This window comes from Drosophila simulans, chromosome 3R, assembly GCF_016746395.2.
Source record: "Drosophila simulans strain w501 chromosome 3R, Prin_Dsim_3.1, whole genome shotgun sequence".
Lineage (NCBI taxonomy): Eukaryota > Metazoa > Arthropoda > Insecta > Diptera > Drosophilidae > Drosophila > Drosophila simulans.
The window spans coordinates 749,307-771,002 of NC_052523.2; the positions used below are offsets into that span (position 1 = coordinate 749,307).

Sequence of the window (21,696 nt, forward strand, 5' to 3'; positions counted from 1 at the left end):
GTATGCGTCTATAACATTTGATTTATGGTATTATTGACCAAAACGCATATGTCAATATACATACACATAGTGATGTCTTTCTGTCATATGCTGAATAGAATATGCCCTTAAAATTAACATTCCGACAGGATAATGGTCCGAAACACACAACCAAATCGGATAAGAATTGGTTTACCCAAAATAGAATATAGTTAGATTTAAGCCCGATTAAAAACCTGTGGGGGACATTAAACAATATGTGTCGAAGAACTCTCCGACGTCACAGGCTCAGATTGGGCAAGTTGTGCAGGATGCCTGGCGAAAGATAACCCCCAAACGTTGCCAGGACCTGGTGGACTCCATGCCGCGTGGGTGCATGGCCGTACTGGCTAACAAAGGCTATCCAACCAAGTATTAGGCCCTAATTAACACATTTAAAAAAAAACTTAGTTCTAAGTTGAATTTTGTTACTATTATGTCATAGCACTGCTATTTTAGTGAACACCAGAATTTTTGCCTAATATGTGGTTTTAATCTATATTTTCGAAATTATTGAAGAAATAAAAGTGAGACTTTTGTTGAATTGTTTGAAATTAAATACCTAATGATATTATAAAAAAATGTTTATCATTAAAACTGTAAATCATAGGAATTTTTTATATTAAACTCGCAGGAAACAAGCACTGCTATTTTTATGAACACAGCTGTACATATACAGAATATACGGAAATGTGCTCTTTACCGCGGTGGCAAATTCTGCGATGAACCAATACACCACATGCAAAGGATTCAAATCCTTTTTTCAATGAATCTATCATTTCAGTTTGCCTATAATACGAAATATTCAATTTTGGAATGCGAACATTTATTACGTTTTACATAATTGTTAATATAAAATGTGTGCTCGATTAATATCTATGTACAATATACATAATCGGTTTTCTAAATGACTAAATGGTGGCAAGTGTTTACCGGCCGAAGCGCATGTGGCCGTAGTCATCGAACTGATCATCACCTCCCCTTTTGCCAAACCTCATATGGCCGTAATCATCAAACCGCTTAGCTTTCGTTCTTTCGTCATCATTATCCATGAGGAGATCCAGCTCAATTGGTATCATTGGGCGAGAAATTAGTGGCACCCTCCGACCGAAGCTGATTGCCTTCTGATTACGTCTGTCCCCGAATCGAGAGAATGATGGTCCAACTAAATTCGCATTGGTCTGATCGGATTCCGCACCAATTTTTGACTCCAATTCCTGTAGTCGCCGATCATCCTTAGCGTTCTGCAGACTAGTCGTCTGCGCTGGGATCGGCACCACCACCAGGAAGCAGAAGGCTACTGCCCAGAGGGTCATAAACAGCGTGGCCAAGTGCGTACAGCTTCTAAGTCCCATGCTTTACTGTGCCCTTGGCAGACTGGTGGACATCTAAGTCGGCGCTTCCTTTTTATACAGCAGACGCAAGCTGCCCTCTTTCTCGCCTGTTTAATATTCTGTTACCGCGGCTGTCAAGGATAGAGTGTTTTGAGGTGTTGAGATAACAGAAATTAACTTTGCCTCGTGGGTCTTGACTTGTGATTGACTTGATTGATTAAACTAACTTTGATGCTGCCCTGACAATAATTGAATTCGGCGGCATGCCCATAAGAATGAAGTATGATGAGTATACTCAAGGGGCTCTCGGAAAAATTCCTCAGGAGGCTGGTAGTTGTGCCAGGCAAACAATTCTAAATAAGAAGCGCATCTCCATACCTAAATGTAATGTACGGAGATACATTCTGATTTTAATATGTTCAGAAGATATATATTTTTAAATTTTAAAAGCCGTTACGAATAGAATACACTAATGTCTGTGGTTAAACTAAGCTGTGAGCCATTGTAAATTGCATCCGGTTGACAGTGCAACAGTTATTCAAACATCGATCTGAACCAAATCATAATGCTAAATTCAAAGGGTTTTTTTTTTTTGACCGGATATGCCTTTGATTCCAACTGATATTAATACGATACCCATCAGCAAGGCCCAAACAAACCCTTCATGTTTATGATGTGAATTTGGAATTCGTATTTATTACATAGGCATTGCAATTCGACATGTAGACTCTTGTGACGCCTACACACCCGCAAGCAAAACTTAAAAGGTATACACATTTGAAAGGGTATACTAGATTCGTTGAAAAGTATGTAAAAGGCCGAAGGCCGTTTCCGACCATATAAAGTATATATATTCTTGATCTGGATCAATAGCCGAGTCGATCTGATCCTGTCCGTCCGATTGCTCCCATACTTTCGTCATGAATTTTCTCATTACTTATTCGATAGGCATTGGCTGACTGAACCCATTAATCGATAGCTTTTACCACATTTCGTCGACTTGTTACTTCGAGCTCGTCAAAGTCTTCGCCAGTTATCACTTGGGAGCGGTATCGTTCGTTCAAAAAATAAAACAGTGTGACGAAAAGACGAAGCCGACGATTAGATTTCAATAAGAATCACAACGGGCTCTTAAATATGGTCGGAATACTTACCGTATTTGTGTTTATTTTGCTTATCCACAATAACTTTGCGAAAACCATTCTTGTCGAAGAGCTTACAAAGTGGACATTGAGAAATAAAACCTCCTGTAAGTGCCGGGTAATTTATTATTATACCCGTTACCCGTTGCCCATAAACGCTCATAACGCTAAAGTCTGTCTGACGCCCACATTCTGAACATATTCGTAAATGATATTTAGTTAAGCTTATCAATGCTTATCTACGTTCCAAAAACTGTTAGAATCGGATTTAGTAGAAACCTATTAAAAATAAGTAAAAGTTAATAGAAAAGAGTCGTCTCTGCAGCTTGATTATCTGTCGCGCTTCCGCTATTTGAGTAAGAGGTATCCAATAGTCGCGGCACTTGGCTATGGCGTTCTCTCTTTTTATGCTTCATCCAATTTACTATGGAAGTACATACATAAAATGTGTATCCGTGCCAAGATAAGATAAAAACAGCTTCGCTACCTTGACGGGCTGATAGCGATTGTATGCCATCTAGTTAATAGGCTATAAATACAGGCTACTAAAGTGATTGAAGCAGTGATTTACCAGTAAATGAAAATGTTTGTGTTCCACCATTACCATTATCAGCCCTAAGGATTGACGTGCCCCGCCTTCCAAGTGGAGTGTACACAGCGCTTAAGGATACCTATGGAGACATCTTAGACCCAGGAAACGACGTATCCCTGCGATGGATAGCCAACCAGTCGTGGATTTACAGCACCAGCTTTAACAGTGGGTAAAGAGTGAGCCTATTCGTCTTACCCCTTGCCTGCCTTTTTACCCCATCCACAGCCGCTGAATTGGGACTCGACAGCCACATAAATCTCACGCTCCACGGAATCGATACAGTTTCCAAGGTGCACCTGAATGGAGCGCTTCTTGGTCAGACGGACAACATGTTCGTTCGCTATTCTTTTGCCATAGGTCACTTGCTTTTGCCCAGCCCTTCCCAAAACATCTTGGAGATTGAGATCCTTTCACCCCTGCAGGAGGCAAGTAGGCGTGCTCGAGAACTTGAAGACTTAGGCGTCGTTACCGGGCCGATTAGCTGCCCAAGGGCTCGCGGCGATGTCGAGTGCCATCGGAATCACTTACGCAAGATGCAAATGAGTTTCGGTGGCGAATGGAACCCAGCCGCACTTTCCCTAGGCATATGGAAGCCAGTGGTAGTCGAATACTATGCAGTAGCCGTATTTCGCGATGTTGATGTTGCCCTTAAACGGAACGATTCTCACTGGACGATGGATTGCCGCGCCTTCCTTAGTACACATGCTTCAGAGAATTTTTATGCCCAACTGGTGGTTAATGCCAAGTAATTGTACAGAGTCGATTGATTTGGTTAAACCACTTCACTAATTTTGTTTACTTTCAGCGAGCTTTTAGATGACCGATATGTTCTTAATCAGCAATTGGTCTCTATTGATTCGCCAGTGATAGAATTTAAAATACACATACCCAAAGTACAATTATCTAATAAGTCTTTAAACACATTGTCTGATTGACACCTATTTTAGGATCGGGTTATCTTGTGGTGGCCCAATGGCTACGGCAAGCAAAAACTTTATCCAGTCCTTTTTTCCGTGAAATGCTATACCAGCGAAGATCGTCACACACTAAGCTCACGCACAGAGTCCCAAAAGCTATTAAAGATTGGGTTCCGCACCATAGAGTTGGTTGAAGATACAGACCGTAAGTCGCCGATATATTTTGTAAAATGCATTAGGTAGATAAATGTCTGCAACTGATTCTCATAAGGAAATTGGTGAATGTCGAAAATGTCTCAATTACACGGTAAGTGTAATTTTCTCAAAAATCATCTTTGGTATACCCTTATCCCAAAGAGTAACAGTGCTACCTTTCTTGATAATTTTGTAACAGGTAGAAAGCATCATTTGGGATTCTATAAAGTATATATATTCTTAGTCAAAACGAGTCAATCTGGCTATGTCCGTCCGCCTATTTAAATGTATGTATGAACTGCGAGTATGAACTACGTTCCAACGCCCACTTTTACACCCACAAGACGACAAAAAATTGCACGCCCACACTTTTGGAAAATATTTTGATATTTTTCATTTTTGTATGTCTTGAAACTTTCTATCGATTTGCAAAATATTTTTTTTTTGTTTTTGTTATATTTTTTTTAGTCTTTTAGTCTTCCTATCAATTTGCCAAACAACTTTTTGCCACGACGACGCTAACGCGCACAAAATGCACATCTTATTTCATTATATTCTCCAATATCTATCGATATGCCAGAAAAATAATGAAATTTCGCGTTCTTGCTTCCACTAGTATCTGATAGTCGGGAAACTCGACTATAGCACTCTATCTTGTTCTTAATTTATCTTCCTAGTTGCTACGGACTTGCCGTAAACCAAAACGCCACTCCAACACCCCCAACTTACCTGTAGAGTTTTGGGACCTAGACATAACGTTACCTCTTGTTTTGGTCTTAAAATAAGTAAAAACTAATCTTATTGAATTTAGACATTGGCAGAACCTTTTTTTTCCGGGTCAATGGCCACCCCATATTCATGAAAGGAGCGAATTATGTACCAGCCCACACACTTCCTGAGTTATCGGCTGATGCCGACGCGGGTAAGTTTACACCCAATGATTGCCGAAATAAATTTGCTTATTAAACAAAATCCGATTAAGTCGCACATCTGCTTAAGGCCGCAAACGAGGCCAATATGAACATGATACGCGTTTGGGGAGGCGGCCTTTATGAGTCGGATACCTTCTACAACTTAGCGGACTTTTACGGACTATTGGTGTGGCAGGACATGACGTTTTCCCAAGCAGCATACCCGCTAGCAAACGACTTTGTAGCTTCTGTGTGCGTGGAGACAGTGCAGAATGCACAGCGACTTTCTTATCATCCAAGTTTAGCCCTAATAGTCACCAACAATGAGATTGAGCTATTCCTGTCGACCAACAAATCTGATTTTGGGGAAAACGCCACTAGAATGGAGAGCGACTACAAGACCTTGTTTATTGAAACAATAATTAAAGAGTTAAAAGTTATCTCTCGAAAAGATTTTAGCCCTCGACCTGAGCCCATGGTCTCGACGCCTTCACTAGGTGTTCAGGAGTCTGGCAAAAACCTCTCCAACAACCCGCAAAGCTTAAACTATGGTGATGGTGAGTCTGCATTTCACAAATTTATTACTAAAAATTGTAATTCATTTTTAAAGATATCAGGATGTAATGTTAGCTAGTGTGCAAACTTTGGTAGTAACGGTTATCTCGCCTATATCAAATATTTATTCTATTCTATTTTTATTCTATTATTATCACTATCTACGAATAACCCAAATATTTTTTATCTTAGTGCACTTTTGGGACGACAAAGATGGATTCAGCCCTGAAACGTATCCTCACGCTCGCTTTGTTTCGGAATTCGGTTACTCCAGCCTTCCAATGAAATCAACGTGGCAAAGGGCACTAGCTGATTCTGCAGATGATAGCGACCTTGAAATTGCAAGACTCATTCGAAGCCGTCAGCACGACCCTAAGGGATTCATACCGATACTCCAATTAATAGCCTATCAGCTTCCGTTTGTTCCCCAAAATTGGGACGAAGATATCGATAAGTTTATATATTTTAGCCAAGTGGCACAGGCCATCGCAACTAAAACCGCGTTGGAAGTATTTCGCAGTCTACGCACAGGAAACCATACAATGGGAGCTCTTATGTGGCAGTTAAACGATGTTTGGGTGGCTCCAACTTGGTCCTGCCTCGACTTCTACGGAAACCCTAAGCTATTATACTACTGGACCAAGGAACTTCTTGCCCCAACTAGTGTTATAGCCCTGTACGACAATATCTCAAACAACCTCAATATCACGCTTACAAGGGAGGACTTCTCCGAGCACAGAGACTCGCAGTTATACTATGTACTGGTGAACACCTATCTATGGACGGACTTGATTCCTAAGAAGACTATAGCTCGCGCCTTTGGCCTGGTGAGACACCCAAGACATTCTATTGGCAATAATATCCTTTACCAAGGACCCATTTACAGGGCTCTAATAACCTTGAGATGCGGCAAATACCTTTGGAGTACTTGCTGTACGAAAACCATTTGAAGGAAGAACTGTTTTTGGAAATCATTCTGGAGGACGAATACGGCAACTCCGTGGCTAGAAACTTTTTTTACCCCGTACCCCTTAACAAAATTATTGGCATTAAGGATCCAGAACTAACAGTAAGTGGCTGCACAGTTAAACCACTTATTGAGCCCCCTTTTTAAAACGCCAAATATTTGTCAAACAGCTAGAGGTTGAAGGTCAGGACTGCAAAGCGGCAACATCCCCTTATGCAAATAGTTTTAGTTTGCGCATCACTGTGAGATATCCGGCTCTACTTGTATACCTTGAGCTAGTGCATCCTTATTATGTCAAGGAGCGGCACAGGTTCTCGACAAATGGCTTTACTCAAACCCAGCCAAAAAAGACGATACACCTAGTGTTCGAAAGCGACACGGTCTGCATGACTTTAACTACCGACCACATTAAAGTTCAAACGATTAATCAGTATTTAATATAAACTATGTTCTATGTGTAAGTCGAAAATGCTGCATAATATTTAAAATATACCCAAAGCAGAACATACTTCCGAAATTGATTTTTTTCAGGGACCGCTGTGATTACATGAACATGAATTAATTAAAAAAAATATATTTTTAAATCATGATTATAAGGCTTATCATAATAAGGTGTCCATCAATGAACTACTCTCCAATATTATCTTATCACAAGTTAATTAATATTTAATTTTAATTTTAAACATATAAACATTTTGCAGTTTTGTGTGTTTGTGGGGGTTGCAAAAAGTTTTTTGCCAAATCGGAAAAAATTTACAAGACTAATAAAATATAAAAAATATTAAAACATTTTTCAAAAGTGTGGGAGTGGCTGTTCTGGGTAGTTGCAATTACTTTTTTCTGCATTGTGACCATTTAAGTAATTAAATAAAATAGCACTATTTACGAACAACAATTTTGGCCCACCCTTATTTTATTTATTAATTATTTATTTATATTTTATTAGTTTTTTCTCCGATGATATTTGACATCGTACTAATCGACCACCCCTTGCCCCTTTTTATTGCCGACACACAAATTTTGGTTGTCAAATCTGAGATGGGGTCAGAAATAAATTTTTTTAAGATAACTAAGTGGCAGAATCAAAGACACTAGAATAATATTCTAGTGTCTTTGGCAGAATGATCTTTTGGCGATGTGGAATAAGCATCAATAGAATAAACTTTTTTTCCCTGGTAAATAAGATCTGATTTAATATAAAAATTTTTCATTTCGACTAGACAAAAAAGACCGTTTCAAACATCAAAAAATTCTTACGAACTCGAAAGCCATGTGTTGATTTCAAATCGAAATCGTAAAGTTCTTACGAATTCGATTAACGGAGCATTCCCGTTTCTTAATTTGTTTAAAAAGAGGCGCTTCATAAGTTCCGCACACAGCGTATGCACATATGTATTTTTGATCTAGCTCTCTTGAGAACGAAGTTCTGAGTAACAGCTGATGTGCGTTACGTTGAAATTAATTTCATTATCGATATCGATGGCTCTCGCTCTCAGGTTTCAAGAGAGACGATCGGCTCTCTGCTCCAACGATCGGCTCTGGCTCTGAATCGTCGGGCGAAGCGATACATTCGTAGTTCGTGAGTCAGTGGAAGAACTCTATGTTTTGCTGGACGCTCTTTGTTTTTTAGAGTGCTTTTTGTCGGACAGAGGAGTCGAATTGGAACGACCACTACGTTCCAGATGAAGTACGGATGCGGGTTACTCGGAAATGGCACCACGGGCGCCTTTATGGTCGGATTAGTTTGTGGCCTTTATATTTGCGGCGGCCAAGGTGATAAGGTGGAAATAATAGAGCTGGGCAATTGGACGATAACTAATCAGAATGGCTGTGAGTACCATAAATTCAGAGCTGCACAAAAGCCCTTTCGGCAGCAATAATGCCGCAAAATAATCTAAAACGAAAATGGAAGTCCATCAACAAAATGCTTATGTGCCCTGGAGGAGTGCGTCTTCCCATTGGCAATTGTCTTGCTACTTAATATAAGTGTACCTTTCCCCACAGCCCTTACTATTGCCAACCAAACGTTGCCCTTGGGCATATACAGTGCCTTCGCGCCCCAAGTGCTGGACTCCTACAACGACGTCGGCCTGCGTTACCTGGCCTACGACAACTTTACCTTCTCCAATTTCTTTCAGTGTAAGTTTTAAAACGATTCCCTTTACTTCGCTATTAGAGTTGGAACGATGGAAAACCAAATGTGTAAATTAGTTTATCTGACGGATATGATTTATGAGTTTTAAAGACTACGCATCTGCTATTGAGTTGTAAACCCCAATCAAAGTTTCTGGGCTAATTTAAATCCACAAAAAAGCTTATCGTTTTATACGTATTTCAACCATAGCTTTCCTCCAAATATCAATTTTTTAACGAGTTTGTGGTGCTATCAAAATATTTAGCATCCTGATCAATAACATCTTGTTACATTCTATTTAAGGAATTTAAAACTCACTTCATTTAATTCCCTAATTAATATAAAGGCATTTATTTAGGTATTGCTTCTTTCCTTTTCTGATAATGACTGACTTAGTCGACGTCCATCACTTCAATCGCGGCCACATCAATCTGACGTTTCATGGCATCGACACGGTGGCGGAAATCCGGCTGAATCATCAACTTCTGGGACGCACGGAGAACATGTTTGTCCGCTACTCCTACGAAGTGAGTTCCCTGCTCCAAGCTGAAAACTTTCTGGAAGTTGAGATCCAATCTCCAGTAGTTGCTGCTTTGGCGAGGGCCAATGCTTTAAAAGAAGCTAATAAGAGCGTGCCTCCCGAATGCCCCAACGAGCGCTACCATGGTGAGTGCCACATGAACATGCTGCGGAAGATGCAGGCTAGCTTTTCCTGGGACTGGGGTCCTGCAGCGCCCTCTGCTGGAATCTGGAAAAAAGTGGAGCTGGAAATCTACGAGGTGGCGGTGATTCGTGAGGTGGATGTGGACGTCAGCCGCGTCAATAGTTCGCACTGGAACATGCATATCCGCTGCTTCCTGGACGCGGGAGGCGGGCAAGACTTCAATGGAAGACTTGTCCTATATGCTGTGTAAGTAAGCACGCTGCGGTCAAAACGCGTCGTATTTACAGACATTATGGGTTGCAGCGAGCTATTGGACCGTCCGGTAGTAGTAGACAGATACGCAATGAAAAACATCAGTCACTTGGCGCCAGTAATTGAATTCGATCAGGCCGTGCCAATTGTAAGTACCGCCTGCTAATTATATCGACACGATTTTGCGCTGTCTATATTTTTGTCAAGTGCCGTTATCACTTCGTAGGGGAAAGTCGTAACCTGGTGGCCCAATGGCTACGGCGAGCAGAAACTGTATCCGCTCCACTTCACTCTGAAGACCTGGCTGGGACCTGATGGACCCGAGGTTCGCTCTAAGACCAAGTCACACAAGTCGCTCCGAGTGGGGTTTCGTACGCTTGAGCTAGTCGAGGATCCCGCCTCTGACGGCGTTGGAAACACCTTCCTGTTTCGAGTTAATGGGGTAGAAATGTTTATGAAAGGCAGTAACTACATACCATCCCACATATTACCCGAAATGCAAACAAATGAACAGAGTGAGTGCACACCATAAATATAGATTGTTTTTGTTATGAATTAGAAGTACACGCCCTTACAAATCATAGGTAACATAACTTTAAGATGGGAAACCACAATTAATAGGATTTTTGAATCAAATACTTTGACCACTTAAGTAGTTAAATTTAATATCATTATTTACAAACAAAACTTTTTTCCCTCCTTTACCTGCATGTTTCGTTTGACCATCAATATGTCAGCCTTCGCGATAATATTTGACATCGTACTAATCGACCACCCCTTGCCCCTTTTTGTTGCCGAACGCCAAATTTTGGTTGTCAAATCTGAGGTGGGGTCAGTAATACATTTTTAATAACTAAGTGGCAGAATGATCTTGCGGTGATGTGAAATAAACATCAATAGACCAGTGAGTAAACTATTTTTTCCCTTAGTAAATAAGATCTTTTTTAAAACAGAAGAGAATGCTATAGTCGATTTCCCCGAATATCAGATACCCGTTACTCAGCTAGTGGGAATGCGAAGGCGAAACTTAATCATAATTTCTCTGGGATATCGATATATTTATTTTAGTTGCGGAATAAAATAAGAAAAAATTTCAAAAATGTATAGGCATGACCGTTTTTGTGGGTGAAAGGAGGCAAGACAAACAATAATTTAGTTTATAATGAATAATGTAGCGCGATCGGCCAAACTAATCTAATAATAGTGTACAATCGCATACGATATTACTTGAATACTCATCCAAACATAATATATGTACATTTTACATAGATTTTTAAAGTACATCCTTTTATTGAAACTTTATTAATACCAACATAAATGATTTTTAAACACATACAGAATGTAGTGCCGAAGTAATTCGCGATCAAATTAAGTATTTACATATTTATATATCAACAAGCGAGCCACGAACTAGTTTCTCATAAGATGTTCATTCTAGTGTAGGTAGAATAAAAGTCGGATCGGATCGGACCGATATACATAATACGTTATTATTATATTATATATTATATCCCTGCCTTGCCTTAGGAATAATAGAGACTTAACCAAGTCCCACGACTATCAGATACCCGTTACTTAGCTAGTGAAAGGCGACCGAGAAATTTCAATATTTTTCAATCGCGATAGAAATTGAAGATCAATATGAGAAAAATTAAATAAGTGTTCAAATGTGTGGTCGTGAATGTTGAGGCGTCTGGTTTGGACGTTAGAGTGGGAGTGGCAAAAATTTTCTAATAAGCAAAATGAAAAAAATTATCAATATATTTTTCAAAAGTGGGGGTGGGAGCATTAGTTAACAAATTTGCCCTGCGTCTATGTCTCTGGAATCTGCATTCCTAATCTCAACTAGCAGTTATAGTGCTTGAGATCTCGACGTTCATACGGACGGACATGACTATTGATCCTTATCAAGAATATATAATAATCGTATGGTCGGAAAATCTGCATGCTTATCTCAACATTCTATCCCCTCGACGTTCATAGGAAAGGACAGACTAGCTTCTTAAAAATGTTTTTATTTTTTCATTGCACTATTTACCTTTCAATATATCTAGCAAATTGTGGAAAACAACTTGGCTATTTATCTGTAGCTGCCGCGGTCGCTCTTTAGCTGAGTAACAAGTAGCTGATAATCAAAGAACTCAACTATAGCGTTTTCTCTATTTTCAATTTTTTGGTCATCCAAAGTTGCACATTTATTAAGGTCCGCCAAGGAAGCCCATATGAACATGCTTCGAGTCTGGGGAGGCGGAGTCTACGAATCGGACTACTTTTACCAGCTCGCCGACAGCTTGGGTCTTCTAATTTGGCAAGATATGATGTTCGCTTGTGCCATGTACCCGGTTGACGCCGAATTCTTATCGTCAGTGCGTGAGGAGGTTCGCCAGAATGCCATGCGACTATCACACCATCCAAGCGTAGCCATTTTTGTGACCAATAACGAAAACGAAGCTGCCTTGGTACAGAACTGGTACGGCACGCTTTTCGAAAGAGATCGATTTGAGAGAGAGTACCGGGAGCTCTACCTTGCTAATGTCATCCACGAGTTGAAGCTTGTGTCGCATAGCTCTCGACCTCAGCCACTGGTCTCCTCACCTTCCAATGGCAAAGCTAGTGAACTGGACAATTATATTTCGAGCAACCCTCAGGATAACCAAAATGGCGATGGTAAGCAGAGCCCCTATTCATACAGCCTATAATATGATCGCTCTCTCTCTCAGTACATTTCTACGACTACACTAAGGACGGCTGGGATCCAGGCAATTTTCCACGTCCTCGATTCGTCAGTGAGTTCGGCTTTCAGAGCTTTCCTGGCGCATACGCATGGCAGCGCAGCAAGGACGATGACGATGACCTCCTCGGCCTGATCACACACCGACAACACCACCCACTGGGAAATGTTCCTGTTATCGCTCTAGTGGAGAGACACCTACCGCTGCCCTTGCCAGAGGATGACAACTACGCGGAAGCACTGATTTACTTCAGCCAGATTGCTCAAGCCATGGCCACAAAGGTGGAAACCGAATTATACCGTAGCCTTCGGGACACTCCGCACAGAACGATGGGGGCCCTTTACTGGCAGCTGAATGACGTATGGGTGGCGCCATCCTGGTCCAGCATTGATTTCTACGGCAACTGGAAGGTGAGCCGTAATTGCTTATCACTAGTCCACCGCAGCATGACTGCTGGTATTCATACCATACATAAAGTAAAAAAAGAAAAAGCTAACTGCTTCACGCCGAAATGCATATATAGTCTTGCAGTAATAAAACGCAATAAAACTAAAATTATATATGGTAAAATGGTATACACCGAACTAGAACACAGGCTAGAATTTGTATACCTGTTAGAGTAAAGGGCTATGTTAGATATGCCAGGTAGAAGGAAACGCCTCCGACCCCAGAGTACAAGGCATAGATGATGCACCTGTTTGTTTCCAAATGTTGCCATGCTGGCTATATCCTCGCGATGATGGTCTCTATTATGTATATTTCTTCTGAAATCAGTGAACGCTCTGCAAGGGTAAATACACAATAGATTCGTTGAAAGATACAAAGAATCGCTTTAGCCGTTTTTCTCTGATTTTAGAGACGGGTAAGCAGTTCAAGTTTGGGCTAAAGGATTACCCTGCCAGCTCTAACGCACATAAGCCGAAGAACTGCCACGCCCACATTTGTTAAAAATGTGTAATTTTGATAAGGGCATACATATATTTATCTTACCTACCGAAATGTAGAGTATTTTGACCACCCTGACCACAAATGTACCCTATGTCGATTCGTTAAAAGATCTTTTAAAGCCGTTAGCGGGATTTGATTATGCTTATCGAGGGGAACCATGCAACCGCCACTGGGTGGATATACAACCACTAGGAGAAAGCTTGTACGAAGTCCGAAAAACCTTAAAATGCTACTTTTATTTGTATATTATGAACAGCCTTTTCTTCCTTCAGCTGCTCCATTACTGGGCACGTGATTTTCTAGCGCCTATTTCAATCGTTGCCCTTTACGAAAAGTCCACGGATTCGTTAAACATCTCCCTTATTTGTGACCAATTGGAGGTGGACGCACGGAAACTGAATGTCGTAGCTAACGTTCACCTGTGGTCCCAGCTTCTGCCTCGGCAGTCCACCTCCTGGGATGTTACCCTGCGCCCCAATGGCGTGCAGTACGACAAAGTCATTGCCATCTCCGATCTGCTGCAAGGAGAGTTCACCAGAACTAACGCGTTTTTGGAGCTGCAGTTGCGCCGCGGGCAGGATGTGATCTCTAGGACCCACTTCTTTCCCAGTAGCATAGCCGGAGCAGTCGGAATAGAGGACCCCGGACTCGAGGTGAGTATCCCAGTTTTGTAATGCCTCCAGCCTAACATCCAACTGCGCAGTTCGAGATTGCCTCCCGTACCTGTCTCAACACCACGAACGTCGTCCGCAACAGCGTCAGCATTAGCATACAGGTGAGGCGCCCCGCCGTATTTGTGTACCTGGAGCTGCTCAAGCCATACCGCTACACTCTGTCCGAGAACGGATTTATGCAGACTACGCCAATGCATGTCGTCTACCTAACGTTCGACGCACCCTCGTGCACCCGCCTTTTGCGCAAGTCGGACCTCCGTGTGCTGACCGTCAACGACTTTATGAGATAGAACGGAACGTCTTCATTGACAACTTTAAATCAACGTTTTATAAATAGCTTAACAATATACAATTAAATAAATAGCAATTAGTGTTGAGCACCAAGCACCAGTGGTTCTGATCAACTCCGCACCTATCGGTCGAAACTGGGCATCTGTGCCCTTGGCGGCGTGTAACCCTCTGGATATGGCACCAACTGATTGTTCAGGACGCGGGCATTGCGCCAGGTCTTCACCTTGTCCTCCGCGCTATCCGGAACTCGGACACCCTCGATTAGCGTTACAGCGGGGCCTTCCACAACACTTTGGATGCCTTGGCCGATGGGGTTGTGGTGTGGACCCCCGTGGCCGCCAGTTTGCCGCCGCGGGATTGCGGTCGTAGACGTGGCAACGCCCGCACTGGCCGTCACTACTACGGAGTGTGGCAAGTAGGTCACGTATTTAGACTTTTGCGGTAGCGAGTTGTAGTTGTGCTTGGTTATGAGGTTGTGGGGACGGTATCCCTGATTGGACACACTGCTGCCATAGGCCCGAGTATCTCTGTCGCCCGCTAAGTACTCCTGCACGTCGGAAGCGGCGAACTCCGTGTCCCTGGAAGAGGAGAGTACAGGTCGATGCGACAACCGCTGCAGTCGTGGCAGGATCTCCACCGAATCGTCCAGGTCGAATGGTGGCCAATGGCGATCTGCTGCCAACGAAATGTTCTTGCGGAAAATTTTTGGTGGCTGGGTCGGCGGAAGCTGAGGGCGGTAGTTCTCCCAGGACACGTCAACAGCGATCTGGCGACCACGGCGGGAGTCGCCCTGCACTGCATGGTGCTCTATCACCTTGTTCTGCGCCTTGGCCAGCTGCAGCTGGATAAGTTTAGCTTGGCGCTGCTCCGCCTCAGCCTTGCGCTGGTGATAGGCGCCCATCTGCTGAGCCAGTTCACTCTGCTTTAGTAACGCCGGGCTGTGCTGAAAGGTGATCTGGCGACCACTAGCGTTGACCTTGCCTGTGGGCGGTACGAGGCGCCGCTTGACATCCGCGCTTCGCACGAAAAAGGACCCAGCCGCATCCTCAGCACGGGCCTTGCGGCTGTTTTTCCCGACCAGGATCTCTACATCATCGCCCGTGCTGGACTTGAAGTTTATCACTCGCACCTTAGAGGGGTCAAGGTTCCGTCCAAAGCGGAGCTCCGTCCGAACTAGGGCTGGCTTTCCGGTTACGCTCGGGCTCTGGCCTTCGTCTATCCGCGATAAGGATATACAGCTTGGCAAGCAGACCAAAAGAACAATAAAGGATTGCCATCCCGAGCAGCGTGGCTGTGCCATTCTCAATCTAGTGGCGGACGCTGCAAAGATAACGCGATTAGTGATTTAGTGAAATTATTGGCTTGATGATTATGTGCGCAAAAAATGTACAACTTGTTCGGTGCTTGAAAGAAACCTGTATAATGGACATTTTAATCGGACTTCTAATTTTGCCAAAATCTCTGAGGATTGCATTCAAGATAGTAACGATGACGATCTGGATGAAATTGTAATTCCTAAGTTCGTTGAAAGAGCACACAAATCATAAACTCCGGGGAAATTGGAAGATGTCCCATATGATTACACAATTGTATTCCTTCTCATAACACACTTCAAATTTATTTCAACAGCCCGTTCATAAGGTACTAAAAAAGATTTTACCAGCCCTTTCGCAGGCTTCCAGTATCTATAAATCTCTGTTTGCAAATTTGTGACGATTAATAATAATAATGGTTGCATTAAATTTAATACAAATTAATTACACTAGTTTCTTCAGCAAATTAGCTGACCTACAATCTGGCTTTGTGTTAGAAATTAGGCGATAATCAACAAAAGAAGAAAACAGAAGTACAGGTCAGAAAACTGTAGCTCTGTTAAGAAAGTGCCGATGACACGCTTCAGTGCTGTCGCAGTATCCAATATCCAATAAGGAGTGCTGGCTTAACAGATCTAGCTAAACAGATTTCCCGCGTGTTCTCAAGTAAATTACTTATAGGCCAGGTATGGCTGCTCCACTGCAGTTTTGCTGCATTTGCTGCATTTGCGTGATGTGCTGGGTGCGTTGGGCTCAGAAAGCGAAACACCAAATAAATTGAAACTTTCGTTTGCCACGCTGGGATGGGGAAACACTGTGCACGCTACAGTTTTTACTATGACGGAATCGAAGCTAAAACGTGGAAGGCCTCGTTTCCTGAGAAACAACGTGCTACCAAAGATCAGTCATCTGTGGTCCTTCTAGTCGAAGGAAGCAGGACAGTTCAACATTGGAAACAGAAGCAAGCGATACCATAATCGGCATTATGGTTTCGATAGAAGGTTTCCAGTATGCTGGGTAACGCTTTCTGCGAGCGGTCAATGCGACGATTACCTGCTGGCAATTCGATTTTCTCATCGGGCGTTGGCAGTGATATTACGCATACGCCTCGGCCACGCTAACGACAATCCAATCCAATAAGTCACTAATAAAGGAAAATTGGCCGACTGAAGGCTGAGAGAAACAATTAAGAAAATTGTAAATTGCGTTTTCAACACAAAGTTCACGTCCGCCGCTAATATTGCCGCCGCTGACAATGGAGCTCTGGGTGGCTAACCGAGGCATTGCTCGTCGACGCAAATCGCTGCGCTCTGCTCGGCAAAACTTTCACTTTCAACTCGACGCGGCCAACTACATCGCTTCGCGCCTGTTCTCCGATTCTCCTGCCTAAGTCCAAGCTACCGCTTCTTCCTATGACTCCGCTTGCTCACGGGTGGCAATGAACCCTATTCCAAAAGATTAGTGTTGAAAATCGGGACAAGTGCACAGCAAATACCTGTTGATTCTTTAGTGCTTTTCTTTGTTTTACAACACATACTTTCCAAGAGCAGCCAAATTTTCCAGGATAAAATGTAATATTATTAACCGATTTGTTTATATTTAATGGTTGCAGAAACTGTGCTATTATATGCAATAGGTATTCTTAAAATATTTCGGAATATCGACAGCATCTTGCAAGACAAATTGTGAAATGAAAATAAGAATGCAGCTAACGCGTTTTATTTTTTAATGATAATAGGAGACTGAACTTTATTTACTGTTTATTTTTTATGTTTATTTTTTTTAATAACTTTACTATAATTTGACGGTGAAACAAAAGAGAAATGCTTACTGTACAAAAAGTACACTTATTTTAACAAGATGAAACGCTCCAGTAATCTTTAGCTGAATAAGAGAAGGGCGTGCTTTTACTGTGACTATTTCAAAATTAAAAGATGGATTACGATGGTTTATTTGATAAGTATGTATTAATCAAAAGAAAGCGGTTTCGATCTAATTACGAGCATACTTTCTTAAGTCCTGACACCTTTTGGAGGCTTGTGGGCTTTCGAATGGGTGTGGCAACGTTATGAAATAACGAAATCCCTACTGTCCAGCTTTAATAGTTCCGGAGACGACATCGTTCTTACGGACAATCGGATGTCATTCTGGCCTTTGCTTTTGTCAGAGGAGTATATGTATTTCTTGTTCTTCCATCGATGGAGTACTGTTGGTGTGTTTGGTCACCGCAAAATGCAATCTACCAATCCGTTCGACACAAGTTTTTATTATTTGCTTTATGTGTTTTAACTGAGATGCAATCCTTGCAAGATTTGCCCACCCTGATCAACAAACTAGTTAATGATGATGTGGTCTCCTACTTCTTACATAATTCCTGACATCGTAATTTACCTCGCAACACTAAACGTTGTTATCGCCCTTTGTCAAAATTTGTCATGTACATAGAAATAACTACTAATTGTGCTAATAGCTGACACTTAAAATGGAAACGAAACCATTCATTCGGAGATTTATAATTTTTAAAGAAATCGAATAGAATGTACTCCAATTTGGGCGAAACAGGACTAGTCCCCTTTAGGTGAGCAAGCTATACTTGCATTAGTATTTCAATGCTACTTTAAATTAAACCTTGTGCTTCGGAGAACCATTTTAAATAGTTCTTAGATCACACTAGGTAAACAAAATAACTTACTCATACCGATTCCGAACATGACTATATACAAATCCCTAAAGGAGGTCAGTCGCTAAATAGTCGACGAAGTGACCCTAAGAGCTTTAAAGCTAGATCAGCGCCAGACTTTCAGGACTCCTCTCCGGTCGTGCGACCTCGACAGAGTTGTCCCCGCAGTTGTAAATTTGGACAGCGGTTCGTCTTTTAGGTCACTGCTTACCTCTGAGGATTACGTCACTAACGCCATCTGAAGTGTGCGGCGATGAGTAAGAGGCGGAAGCCAAGCCATTCATCTCGAGCGTAGCCCATTGTTACGGTCATAAGCGTCGCATAACAGCGGCTTGAGTGTTGAAATTCGAAATGCAGTCTGCACTTATAGTTTCCCTTGATTCCATTCGAGTCATGCAGCCAGCGATGTCTTTTGCATTCGGAATCCACTTAATCACGGCCTTACAGCCACGTTGCTTAGAATAGCCGGCCCGGCGAAACCAGCTCTCTCTGTGACCCAAAGAGGGGGAGGCTCAATTGGGCTTCCATTAACTTCTTGGGGCCCCTGTCAGGTGTCAATCAAGTCGAGTTTGCTCTGCAACGCGTCGGATATTGTGTGGGGCGGGCAGACAACAAAGACTGAATTTAAATGGCGGCCACGCCTGCAATCGCTCACGCCTCCAGCCGGAGCAGTTGAACCCAAATCAAAGGGGTCGGTGGCACACGTACACTGCGAGAATGAATACGCTTCTTTCACACGTCAATTTACAAGTCCCAGAGCTCTGTGGGAGGGACTTGAAAGTGGCCAGGGCTCATCAGCACAGCTACTTGGTGCTCCCCCTAACTCCGATTTTTTCCCGTGTAGCCCGCGTCGGCAATCGATCGATTGTATTCGACGACGACGTGGTTTTCCGTGCCCGCCAGCTGGTGCAGTTGCTGTCGCCACTGCCATGTGCGAAATGCAAATGCGAGGCGGCTAACGAAGCTAGCGCTGCCTCGCGACTCGTAATATTTTACTTTTACTTTTTATGATTAACATTTCCCACCCAAGGTGGAGGGCCCAACACGAGCTCTTTACTTATCCACACACTCGTACTTTCGGGGCGGACGATGCGCAATGAGATGAGAAATGCCGCCATCGTAACTTTCAAGACAGCTCGCCGCCGCGATGCCCAGCGTTAAATTATGTTTTTGTCTTATGAGCCAGCGTCTTTTAATTAACATTACTCGTGTTAGTCGCTTCCCTGCGCCCACCACCCCCCTCCCACTCGCCTACCTCCTAGCACCGCTTCCACCTACTTGGCCCTGGGTGTCGCAATTGAAAGTGAAACTCTTTTTCCTTTCGACTGCCAGTGGAGTCAGAGGTCGGTGGGCCTACCGGGTCTCTTCGGCGGCCAACGCACGAGCTGAGGTGTGAAATGTGAAATGTGTCATCGTCTGGAGGAGTGCGCTGGGTACTAGGGCTTCCAGACTGAACAGGTTTCGTTGCGGTAGGTCGTACTGAGAGTCTGGCACTGAAGCCCCTCAAACCAGCCGGCTGGCCATGCCTACCCGCGAATACTTAACAGTCTTATCAACAGCTCAAAGTAGTGCGATCGACTGACTAGGACTAGGTACCGTTAATGCACCAGGCTGGTTGGTGAACTTCAGTGGCAGATAGTGCGCATACGCAGCGTGTTACGCCTCGGACACTCACATTTCTTGAACGGGAAGCTCGACTGGACTTTCAGGGGTGGGCAGCGCATGCTTCGTCTTCCGCCGCACAGGATGTGGTTCTGATGGTGGGGTTGACTCAACGTTTAGTTTCTCGCCAGCGGAGGTGACTTCAAAGCGCGACAGATCGCAGCGCGAACCGAAATACAACTGACGGTGGTTGAAAAGTTTTGCTTGCAAGTAAAAAAGCAGCGAGCTGGAAAACGGCAGAAAAAGTAAAATTATTATGTATACACATGTATGTTTAGAGGCCGATGGCGCAGGCAGCAGCAGACCGAGCGCTGCCAGCGATACTCAACCAGAAAGCCAGGCAGACAGACATACGGCAAAGTGGAGCTGCGGATCCCGCTCCCCCAGCCGCCCTCCATGCGACCCAATCGGGCCCAGAGCCGCCAAAGCCGAGGCTAAAACCATCTCCATCTCCAAACCAAACCCAACCAAACCAAGGCGAAATTGCTCTCGGTATCAGCAACATTAACAGCGACTGAGTCGGTAAACAAAGCCAAAGCACGCCAAAAAAGAGGCAGCCGAAATGAGCGAGCAATTGCGCAATTGCGTCGCTGCCAGCAGCGCCAACATCAGCAGCAGCGATTGATGCACAGTGGTACAAGCGCGGTTGCTTGAGAGGATTGGGCCGATTAGTCTTCCTCCTTATGTACTAGTGCGAGCTGCATCGCTGCTTTTCTTATCTCAAACAACCAAGTTATTTTGAAGCTTTCAAACGGCTGGGCCCTAAAACCTAATTCCAATTACATATTTATAAATATATTTAATTTTGCTACATTTTCGGAGCCACTAATTTGGACTGATTTTCGAAAGGGGGGTTCCCACAGTGCGACGGCGTGCAGCTGCGGAGCTGTTTTATAATTTTTTGCGTTTGTTCCATCTTGTTTCTTATTTTTGGGCAAGGGGCTGTATCTAGCTTGTCACTCAAAGGAAACATCTTCACTGTCGTCTGCTAATTCCTCGGAATGCTAGCCAAACAACAGGCTTCCCTTTATCCATTGGTGTGATGGGGTGGGAGGAGTGGGTAGGGGGTGTTCCTTTGATTTCGATAAAAAACTATTTCAATGTTTAATGACTACCAAATGGAATACAGTTTCCAATATCTACACAATAATTCGAATGCTTACGAAAGAATTAAAAAAGGATAATGACAAATAACCAAATAATGACCAATTGGTTAATTAATACATAAATACATGTATGTACATATGACTTCAGTAATAACGAGTCAAATAAGAGCATTTTTTATCGATCAAATGATGAATGGAGATGAATGCCTTATGCTTTGATGAAGGACCGGATTTATAAAGTTATTACTAACAAAGGAGGCAGTACTCATTACTCAAATTATTTTTTTTACATTTGAAATCAAATTAAATAGTAATGCCATCTCTTAATTTAAGTTGAGATCAAAATACTTTTCTTATTAAAATTAAAATTCCAAAGTGCGTCTATTCTAATGACAATGAAAAATCCGCCTTATTTTGAGTAGTTTTAAGAAAATGTTTGAAAGGCTAAATATTGTTAAATAGTATAATCATTTGAATATTAGTATCATTAAATAAGAAATGTTTTTGCATATCAACTTATTTCCTATCGTCAATTAAAAAGTAAATATGAAGCAAAGTTGTATGCAGCTAAACGTGTGATTTTATAGATTTTATATTATATTTATATCG

General features: G+C 42.7%; 4 protein-coding genes across 9 annotated transcripts; 2 read left to right on the forward strand and 2 right to left on the reverse strand.

The window, feature by feature from the left end:
* Nucleotides 1-822: 822 nt before the first annotated feature.
* Nucleotides 823-1,412, reverse strand: LOC6726642 (drosulfakinins). The gene has a single exon (XM_002102019.3). The coding sequence runs from the start codon at nt 1,371-1,373 to the stop codon at nt 948-950; it is 426 nt and encodes a 141-aa protein (XP_002102055.1). The 5' UTR covers nt 1,374-1,412; the 3' UTR covers nt 823-947.
* Nucleotides 1,413-1,511: 99 nt separating this feature from the next.
* Nucleotides 1,512-7,276, forward strand: LOC6726646 (beta-mannosidase). 2 transcript variants are annotated; one of them, XM_039294490.2, is made up of 10 exons: nt 1,512-2,601; nt 3,108-3,251; nt 3,312-3,831; nt 3,892-3,979; nt 4,034-4,208; nt 5,010-5,120; nt 5,181-5,666; nt 5,857-6,491; nt 6,551-6,733; nt 6,802-7,276. In XM_039294490.2, exons 1-10 carry the CDS (start codon nt 2,490-2,492, stop codon nt 7,072-7,074), a joined length of 2,727 nt encoding a protein of 908 aa, XP_039150424.1. In that variant the 5' UTR covers nt 1,512-2,489; the 3' UTR covers nt 7,075-7,276. The 2 variants fall into 2 exon arrangements, with proteins under 2 accessions (XP_039150424.1, XP_039150425.1); XM_039294491.2 differs by lacking the exon at nt 1,512-2,601 and having other exon boundaries at nt 2,653-3,255; nt 6,802-7,273.
* Nucleotides 7,277-8,166: 890 nt separating this feature from the next.
* LOC6726643 (beta-mannosidase) lies at nt 8,167-14,419 on the forward strand. 4 transcript variants are annotated; one of them, XM_016176069.3, is made up of 9 exons: nt 8,167-8,461; nt 8,636-8,770; nt 9,162-9,675; nt 9,733-9,829; nt 9,908-10,196; nt 11,869-12,348; nt 12,402-12,823; nt 13,634-14,014; nt 14,065-14,419. In XM_016176069.3, the coding sequence occupies exons 1-9, from the start codon at nt 8,314-8,316 to the stop codon at nt 14,323-14,325; spliced, it is 2,727 nt and encodes a 908-aa protein (XP_016033131.1). In that variant the 5' UTR covers nt 8,167-8,313; the 3' UTR covers nt 14,326-14,419. The 4 variants fall into 4 exon arrangements, with proteins under 4 accessions (XP_016033131.1, XP_016033132.1, XP_016033129.1 ...); XM_016176070.3 differs by lacking the exon at nt 8,167-8,461 and adding an exon at nt 8,474-8,576; XM_016176067.3 differs by lacking the exon at nt 8,167-8,461 and having other exon boundaries at nt 8,642-8,770; nt 9,124-9,675.
* Nucleotides 14,337-20,186, reverse strand: LOC6726644. 2 transcript variants are annotated; one of them, XM_016176060.3, is made up of 2 exons: nt 19,995-20,186; nt 14,337-15,646 (listed from the first exon to the last, which is right to left on the reverse strand). In XM_016176060.3, exons 1-2 carry the CDS (start codon nt 20,041-20,043, stop codon nt 14,448-14,450), a joined length of 1,248 nt encoding a protein of 415 aa, XP_016033135.1. In that variant the 5' UTR covers nt 20,044-20,186; the 3' UTR covers nt 14,337-14,447. The 2 variants fall into 2 exon arrangements, with proteins under 2 accessions (XP_016033135.1, XP_016033134.1); XM_016176059.3 differs by lacking the exon at nt 19,995-20,186 and adding an exon at nt 18,531-19,152.
* Nucleotides 20,187-21,696: the final 1,510 nt, after the last annotated feature.